Genomic DNA, 9,262 nt, shown 5'->3' with positions numbered 1-9,262 from the left:
CTGCTCAGCTCGGGCTGGACTCGAACCGCTGTTGCTCAGAGCTCAAACTCTTGAGCGAGCTCTTAACCAACTGAGCCACTCGGCCGGCCCTTCCTGGGTCCTTTTGGCTTTTTTTTTTTAAGCACTTTCTTGCATTGAAAGATACTCCAAGATAATTTTTCATTTTCTCTGCCACAGCCCTAGAATCTGCCATTTCTCCAAGGAGCCCTGGTTTCTTATATTGGAAATGATATTTAGAAACTCAGATCTGGGTGCTGAGTATACGCATTGCTACTGGAGTATCACTGCTTCTGGAGGCAGATGGAGCTAGGAAATATGTGTGTATATCCTATCACATGAATGTACACATATCTATCTTTATTTTCATATCTAACTATTAAAAATAAACATGTCATACTGATAACCCCAATTCAGCACCATATTGTTTATTTGTAACTTCCTTCTCCAAAAGCATGAGACCTGGCTGTCAATATCCACAGCATATATTCAAAGTCTGACAATTAAGTTCACGAACTTGCCACCGTGCGCTTACACTGACAGCACTGTACAAACAGCTCAGTAAGGTTTCATAACTTTGGTATATCAGTGTCTCACAGTTATGTTCGTGTTGACGTATGGCGGTGTCTTGTTGAGTGGTGTTTATTATTGTTGTTGTGTATTTTTGTGTGCCATCCCAAGAATGTCTGAGATTGAATGAGAGCAACAAACAAACGTTACATTTCTTGTTAAACTTGGCAAGAGTGGAAGAGAAATCAGGGACATGTTAGTTCAAGTTTGTGGGGATAATGCCATGAAGAAAAACGGCAGTGTACAAATGGATTAAACATTTTTCTGAGGGGAGAGAACACGTCACTGATGAGAGAGGTCAGGGTGGCCAGTAACAAGCACAACTGACGAAAACATTGCAAAAATTCGTGGAATTGTGCGTCAAAATGGTTGGCTGACTGTGAGAAGCATAGCAGACCAAGTAAACATCGATAAAGAAACAGTTAGGAAAATCTTAGCTGAAAATCTTGGCATGAGAAAGATGTGTGCAAAAATGGTCCCAAAGGAACTCAGCAATGAACAAAAGCAAAGGAGAGTCAAAGTTTGCCAAGACCTTTTGGAAAGGCAAGATGATGTTTGGGCCATGTTATCACTGGCGATGAAACATGGGTGTACCAAGAGGACCCTGAAACAAAGCATCAAAGTGTACAATGGAAGTCAGCCAATTCTCCACGACCAAAAAAGTTCTGTCAGTCCAAATCAAGAGTCAAAACGATGTTGCCTAAACTTTTTTGATATCAAAGGGATTATTCATGATGAATTTGTACTAATTGGACAAACAGTTAACCAAGTTTACTATTTGGAAGTGCTGAAAAGGCTGAGTGAAAAAGTTGGACGAAAATGACCTGAACTTTTTGCCAGCAATTCATGTCTCTTGCATCATGACAATGCACCAACTCACAAGGCACTGTCTGTGAGGGAGTTTGTAGCCAGTACACAAATAACTGTATTGGAACACTCTCCCTATTCACCTGATCGGCCCCCAATGACTTCTTTTTTTAACCGAAGATAAAGGAAATATTGAAACGAAGACATTTTGATTGCATTCGGGACATCAAGGGTAATATGATGACAGCTCTGATGGCCATTCCAGAAAAAGAGTTCCAAAATTGCTTTGAAGGGTAGACTAGGTACTGGCATCAGTGCATAGCTTCCCAAGGGGAGTGCTTCAAAGGTGACCACAGTGATATTCAGCAATGAGGTATGTAGCACTTTTTCTAGGATGAGTTCACAAACTTATTAATTGTCATGCCTTCTTACTTATTTGTTCAATGTTAGCATATAAGTAGATCCAGAATTGTTAACCTGTATACTTTGTGAAACAAATTTACTGACTAGAGTACTGTGTTTCTGTACAGTTCAGACAGAGGTTTGAAGGGGAAACCTCTGAGCTAAGCAAACAAGCCTGTTGCTGTGAGCTGGAGTTGGCCATCTGGCCTCCAGTTTGAGACCCCCATTACTGCTCTCTAGTAACTGGCTGTGAGAAAGTTGTCAGTTTGCACCTCCCTGCAGCCGTATTCACCTCTCAGGATTATTTGGAGGAGGGTGGGAAGGGGGATTGGGAACCCCTGCTACAGTCTCCTGGTTCTCTTGAAGGGTGTGGGTCTGAAGGGACTATGGGAGGCATTTTACTCTTTCAGAGGTGAAGACACAGCTCAGCAAGAGTGGGCGAAGACAGGGCAGGGCGGTCCCTGTGGGTAAGGGCCCTGGCAGCAAAACCTGCTAGGCAGGTGTGCTGGCCCAGGCATGCATCAGGGCAGGTGGATTGTAGCAGGAGCTTGGAGGCCAGAGGGTGCTCTTCCCCTAAGAAGAGACCAGGGATGGCTGGGGTGGGAGTAGGGGAGCTGGTGGTGCCTGGGGCCCTCGTAATGCATTGGCAGGGATACAGTGATGAGCAATAGTATCCAAGCTAACATTTATTGGTCTCTCACTGTATGCCCAAGCTCTGTTCCAATTGTCCCTTTCATCCTCAACAACATCCCTCAGAGTGGGTGGTGCTGTTATTCTCTCCATTTTACAGATTAGCCAACAAGGCTCAGAGGGGCATCAGTTCAACTGAATCTGGTTCCAGATCCCCAGCCCTTAATTAACATTTACACCAGGACTGGGCAGAGGGCCTGCAGCTGCAGGGTCTAGGGCACAGACACACAATAGACCAGATTAATAAATAACCCAGGTAATTTCAGACAGTGCTGACTACCAAGTGAGATTGGGGAGAAGGGGGTCAGATCAAGGAAGAACTCTGAAGGAGGTGACCAGCTGAGAAGGACTGGAAGAAGGGTGTTTCAGACAGACTGTCCCCCAATACCAAGGCCTTGAAGTATTCGAAGAACAAGGAGGAGGCCAGAGGGGCTGGAAGGGAGTAAAGCAGGGGGAGAGTGAAGTAAGGAGAAGAGACTGCAGGGCCTTGTGGGCCCTGATGAGGACCTGGGCGTTTACTCAGAGAGACATAGGGAGCCATGGAGAGTTTGGAGCCTGGGGAGGGGTGTGATCTGAGTTTTAAAAACTGTGGCTGCGGGTGTGAAATGGTGGTTAGGGATGGAAGCACAGAGGAGTCCTGGAGGCCTCTGACATCTGCCTGAGTCTCAGGAACCCTGAGTCCCTAGGCCCCCCAGTCTATGGGAAACAGGCGCTGGAAGGTGGCAGGAGTGGGAGGTGCTGCCCCGTCCCCACAACACCCCACACCCACACCCCCTGTGGCAGGAAGGGCCTCCTTCTCTGCTGCTAGTGGCCTTGGGAGGTGAGACTGTTGCCTGGGAGTTGCAAGGCAGCCACCCTCCCACCCTGGGTGCAGTTTCCTCTTCTCAGAAGGGGGTCATTTTCTGAGTGTCTGCTGTGTGCCCGGCATGTTTCTGCTGCGTTTGGGGACTCCAGGGCTCATTCCAGCGGGCTTGGTCCGCATGGCTCTGGGGCGCTGGTACCCAAAAGTTAACCCCCATCCCCTCGCATCAGCCCCATTGGCTGCGCTGCCCCGCGCTTGGCTTTCATTGGTCGGAGCAGGGGGAGCGGGAGGAACAGCGTGACAAGAGCCTCGGGGGTCTCCAAGGGGGTACGTGGGGGCGCGACCTGGCCTGGTTGTTCCTCTCGGTCGCTGCCCCAGGGTCGCCCAAAATTTAACCCCATCCCCAACCTCGCGTTCATTGCCCCTGGGGCGCCCTCACCCCACCCGCAGCCGGCAGAGGCTGAGTCAGCCGAGGTAAAGAAAGGGCACTGTCCTGGGGAAGGTAGCGCGGCAGCTATGCCCAGCACCACTTCCGGCCCGTGGCTGCTAGTCTGAGGGTGAGGGAGCTGAGACCGTCCAGGAAGCTCCTGGGAACTGTGGGTGGGGGTGCAGAGCCAGCTTAGACTGGCCCGCTGGAGGAGCGGAGGCCTGGGAGAGACGTGGGAGAGCAACACAGATAAAGACACACACAGAGACAGGGAGAAAAGAGACTGAGACTCAGAATGACACAATGAGGGAGACAACAGAGAAACTGAGGGAGACACTCATTTATTCCTTCATTCATTTACTGACTCAGCAGATAGTTATTGGGTACCAGCTGTGTCTGGGCAGTGCAGATCACAGACGCAAATCCCTGCCCTCAATGGGGCTGACAGGTCTGGTGGTGACAGCCCAGAAACACATAATGAGTAAATCCCATCCTTGGGAGCAATCAGGGTTGGGGAATAGGAGAATAGGGGACACGCGAGCTAGACCCCCGTTGTCTGGGAAGGGGGCAGAGGTTCCCACCAGAATCCTGGCTGCGCCTGCACTCCCCCTCTCACCCCAAGCAGGATGTGGGAGCGGGGGAAATCGGGAGGAGTCTGCCCCCAGGAGCCGCCGGGACCAAACTGCTGTGGGGAAGGGATTCAGGCTACCGCCATCCCTGCCGAAGACCCCTCCTAACCCACGCTGTTGGGGTCCCTCGGCCGACCGGGAATCCGTAGAGTGCAGCTCAGGAGGCTCAGTCGAAAGGTAAGAGGAAAATGGAGAGGGACCAGTGCCCAGGAGCCCGAGGACAGACGGGACCCCTCTGCTGAGGGTGGGGGGAGAGGTTCAGGCTGCGGCTGTCCCCGCTGAGAACCCTCCTCTTCCCGCGCCTCCTGGTCCCCCCACTGAGACGGGGCGTCCCTGGGAGGGCAGCCCAGGCCCGGAGGGGGCAGCCGAGGGCTCGCCTGTGCCAGTCGCCGCCGGGTCGCGCTCCGGTGCCGCGGCGGGTGGCACAGGCTGGCAGCCATGGGCTGGGTGCCGGGTTCCAAGGGGCGGGGCAACTACTTGCGACCGCCGGCTCTCCGCGTTGCGGGCCTGCCCCCTTGCCTGCCAGCTCCAGCCCCTCCCCGCCCACCACCAGAGTGGCATCAGCTCTCTCAGCTCCAGGCTGCGCTACCGTGCTGAGCTCACGACCAGGGCGCAGGGTGAGTGTACAGCACTGGGTTCTTGGTGGAGCGGTGTTTCGTCTGGCCCGGAGGGGTTGCCCTGGCCACTACCAGTGTCCCCCTTGCTTGGGGTTCCTGGGCCTTTCCCGGAGGTCTCCTGGGAAGGGAAGAAGGCGACAAACGGGCTAGATGCGGGGCGCGGGCTGGGGGTGGGGGCTCCTGGAATCTCCCCGCCTCGCCCTCTCTGGGCCACGCCACTTCAAGTTTCGCTACCTCAGTCCTGCTGCCAGGCCAGCCGAGGCTGAGTCCCCAGCGTGGTTGAGTCTCTTATTCTCTGTGGGTCTTTTTTTTTTTTTTGCGTCTGGTTCCCTGTGTGCAACGGAAGCCGTTTGACATGCGTTTGCTCCTGCCATGTCTAAATAAGTCCGTTTGCCTCCCCATGCCTCAGTTTCCTCATCTGTTAAGTGGGATCTGCGCAATTATGTAACCGTTTCTGCGTGGCTGTGTTTGTGTGGGAGCATGAAAACCTTTGTGTCTGTTTCTCTGCAAGGTACCTCTTTTCAGCCTCAGTTTCCTCGCCTGTAAATTGGGACTAAGAGTAGAGTTGTTCAGGGGATTAAAGGGCGCACTGCAAATGGGAAGTATTATTATACTTTAATGACATATGTGCCCCTCTACAAGATCCTGTCTGTGCGATGTGGATCCTTCTGCTGCTTTCTTGCTCTGCCTCTATGAAATGGGTGAATAGGCTTAGCTTTCTCACTGGGTTTTGCGGTGGATGAAGGGAGTTTGGCAGGAAGTTTATGTGCAGCAAGATGTGGAGACTGTGGGGCTCAGGGCTCGAGGTGGGGTGTGGGTGGAGGCTGTGAAATTGTGACCTGTGCGAGTGGGCGAGGGCCTGTCTGTGTGTGACAGAATTTTTGTCCTTGTATGTCTCTAGCTGTGTAGCTTTGCCCATGGGTGAATATATTTTCGTGTTTTCCTGATGGGGTCTGTGTATTTTTGCCCTAGTTCGTGTCCCTGTATTTGTATGTCCCTTTCTATGTGTGGCTGTATTTGTGTGCGTTCTGCCTGTTTATAATTGACGATGCCTCTTGATATCCTTGTTTGTGTGTGAATTATGAGTATCCCTCAGGAACTGTGGGACTGTGTCACCCTGTCCCGATATTATGTCTGTGTCCGCCTGTCTCTATGGCCAGACAGAACTCTCCCTTGGTCCCAGTGTGCATGTGGGGTGGAGGGCAGGGGGTTAGGGCCCCTTTCCCAGTTCTGCGAGGCACATGCTCGCCTTCGCAGGCCGCGGGGATGGTGCGAGCTCAGCCTGACACTGCACCCGGCCTCTCTGCAGCCTTGGGGCGGGCGGCCCATGGATCCGGGGCTGCTGAGGCCGGCGCCGGTGAGCGAGGTCATCGTCCTGCACTACAACTACACCGGCAAGCTCCGCGGTGCGCGCTACCAGCCCGGCGCGGGACTGCGTGCCGACGCTGTATTGTGCCTGGCTGTGTGCGCGCTCATCGTGCTCGAGAACTTGGCGGTACTGTTAGTGCTCGGACGTCACCCGCGCTTCCATGCACCCATGTTCCTGCTCTTGGGCAGCCTTACACTGTCTGACCTGCTGGCCGGCGCCGCCTACGCCGCCAACATCCTACTGTCCGGGCCACTCACGCTGCGCCTATCGCCCGCGCTCTGGTTTGCGCGCGAGGGTGGCGTCTTTGTTGCTCTGGCCGCTTCTGTGCTGAGCCTCCTGGCCATCGCCCTGGAACGCCTCCTCACCATGGCGCGCCGGGGACCTGCGCCCGCTGCTGGTCGGGGGCGCACGCTGGCGCTGGCGGCTGCCACCTGGGGCGTGTCGCTGCTCCTCGGGCTACTGCCAGCGCTGGGCTGGAATTGCCTGGGCCACCTGGACGCCTGCTCCACGGTCCTGCCGCTTTACGCCAAAGCCTACGTGCTCTTCTGCGTGCTTGTCTTCCTTGGCATCCTGGCCGCCATCTGTGCGCTTTACACGCGCATCTACTGCCAGGTGCGAGCCAACGCACAGCGCCTGCGGGCGCGTCCTGGGGCTGTTGGGGGCCTCCCCAGGCGACCGCGCCGCACGCCGCGCTCGCTGGCTCTGTTGCGTACTCTCACTATAGTGCTCCTGGCCTTTGTGGCGTGTTGGGGCCCCCTCTTCCTGCTGCTCTTGCTCGACGTGGCTTGCCCGGCACGCGCCTGCCCCGTGCTCCTTCAGGCGGACGCCTTCCTGGGCCTGGCCATGGCCAACTCTCTTCTGAACCCGATCATCTACACGCTCACCAACCGCGACCTGCGCCACGCGCTCCTTCGCCTTGTCTGCTGCGGCCGCCGCCCCTGTGGCCGAGACTGGGGCGCCTCCCCGCGGTCCNCCTCACCCGGGAAGAGCGCAAGGATGGTGCCAACTTGGGCCAGTGAAGCAACATCCTCCACAACTAGACTGAAGAACAAAAGGACAGCAATTTGTCTGTTCCCCTTCCCCCAATTCCCCAGCGCTGTTGCCATCCCCTAATTCCCCAATAAAAATCTTTAAAAAAAAGTAGAAACAACCAAAGTGTCCAGCAGCTGATGAACAGATAAAATATGATATAATCCATACAATGAAACATTATTAAGCCATAAAAAGGAATGACTGATTGATTCACGCTGCAACGTGGAAGAACCTTGAAAATGTTATGCTGAGTGAAAGAAGCGAGACACAAAAGGCATGTTGTGTATGATCCTATTTAAACAAAATGTTCAGAACAGGCAAATCCATAGAGATGGAAAGTAGGTTAGTGATTTCTCGGGTCTGGGGGATGAAGAAATGGATGTGACTGCCAATGGGTTAGGTTTCCTTTTTGAGTGATGAAATGTTCTAAAATTAATCTCGGAAATGGTTACACAACTCTGTAAATACACTAGAAACCACAGAATTGCATATTTTAAATAGGTGAATTAAATCGTATGTGAATTATATAAACCTGTTAAGTAATGCCTGATTTTTAGCAAGTGATTAGCTCTGGACCAGGTAATGATTGCTTAATAATGACAAGATCACTGTAAGGAAGAAAAAGACTTTCATAACTCAATTTTATAGATGGGGAGAGTGAGGTCAGAGAGGTTAATCAAGTCACACACCACAGGCCTGACATTTGAAGCCCCACAGACCTGACCCTTGCCCCACCCCCAATATTACCCTCCCTCCACTTTCCTCCCCTTAAGTCAAACTCCTGCACAACTGACCTGACTTCTGTTTCTTTTCTATACACATTATTCCCAGCCTGCAGGGTTTTCATGTGCTGATCCAAGCCCCTTGTGCCCAGCTGTTCTTTCCCCTCTCCATCCCATATAACCTGTGAAATGAATGCCTAAGTGTGAGAGGGTGAGAGAGGAGAAGTAAGGGGTACAAGGAGGGGGACACCTAGAGGAAAGATCAGGGCCTGCCGCTGCTGCCTCTGGAAGATTTGGCTCTTGACTCATGTTCACAGCATTTGGACCCCTTGGCCTGGGTTTAACCTAAGGTGTAACTGGGGACACTCGCAGGAGGATAAGGTCAGATTTTCCCCTAGGGAGTTCACTAGGCCAGTGGTGAGCAGGTGAGAAGTGAGAGGTGTGGTTCTGTCCAATTCCTTCCCAGCACCTGGGGACAAGGTGATCCCTCCCACCAAGCTGCCTTCTCATCCCTTTCCCCTTCTAATTCATAGCCTTTTCTTAGAGCCTTTTAGAATCTTTAATAAGAAGTCTGAGGGCAGCTGGTTAGCTCAGGTGGCTAGAGCGCAGGCTTATAACACCAAGGTTGCCAGTTCGAATCCTACATGGGAACAGAGAAGTTGCTGTCCTTTTGTTCCTCAGTCTAGTTGTAGAGGAGGTTGCTTCACTGGCCCATGTTGGCATTATCATTGCGCTCTTCCTGGGTGAGGCAGTCACTCATTGGCCGTTGGACGGCCGCTCATGGCTGCTTGCCCGCAGCTCATGAAAGTTCATGCCCGCTACCCACCAACCCCACTGCAGCCTACGCCGCCACTGCTATAGCCCCATGGCAGCCCAGCTCCAGGTCCAGCTGTTGTTCACCATCTTAGCTGTAGAGGGTGCAGTGTCGCTGGCCGTAATGTGGGAACCAAACTGGGGCCCCGCTGCTCAGAGCTGGCATCCCAAGCCAACTCTATTTTTTTTTATAGATTTTTATTGGGGAATTGGGGGAATGGGAACAGACAAGTTGCTGTCTTTTTGTTCTTCAGTCTAGTTGTGGAGGATGTTGCTTCACTGGTCCAAGTTGGCACCATCATTGCGCTCTTCCTGGTTGTGGCAGATCAGTCGCCGGCTTCTGGACTGCTGCTCACAGCGGCTTGTGGGCTGCTCGTGCTGGCTG

At 53.1% G+C, this 9,262-nt stretch overlaps 1 protein-coding gene and 1 pseudogene across 1 annotated transcript in view; one reads left to right on the top strand and one right to left on the bottom strand.

Moving 5' to 3' along the window:
• The window catches only part of LOC109391599 (60S ribosomal protein L13a-like), an 8,314-nt pseudogene extending 8,121 nt beyond the window's left edge, over positions 1-193 (bottom strand).
• A 3,786-nt stretch (positions 194-3,979) lies between these two features.
• The window catches only part of S1PR5 (sphingosine-1-phosphate receptor 5), a 13,041-nt gene continuing 7,758 nt past the window's right edge, over positions 3,980-9,262 (top strand). Inside the window, exons 1-3 of the mRNA XM_019659386.1 lie at positions 3,980-4,501; positions 4,878-4,941; positions 6,251-7,194. Of these exons, the coding sequence (XP_019514931.1) occupies positions 3,999-4,501; positions 4,878-4,941; positions 6,251-7,194 (1,511 nt within the window). The 5' untranslated portion in view covers positions 3,980-3,998. The remainder of the gene's footprint in view (positions 4,502-4,877; positions 4,942-6,250; positions 7,195-9,262) is intronic.

This window comes from Hipposideros armiger, unplaced genomic scaffold (assembly GCF_001890085.2).
Source record: "Hipposideros armiger isolate ML-2016 unplaced genomic scaffold, ASM189008v1 scaffold_298, whole genome shotgun sequence".
NCBI classification, from domain to species: domain Eukaryota; kingdom Metazoa; phylum Chordata; class Mammalia; order Chiroptera; family Hipposideridae; genus Hipposideros; species Hipposideros armiger.
Note: the sequence above shows the minus strand (reverse complement) of the source record. Positions and strands in the feature narration are given on the sequence as shown.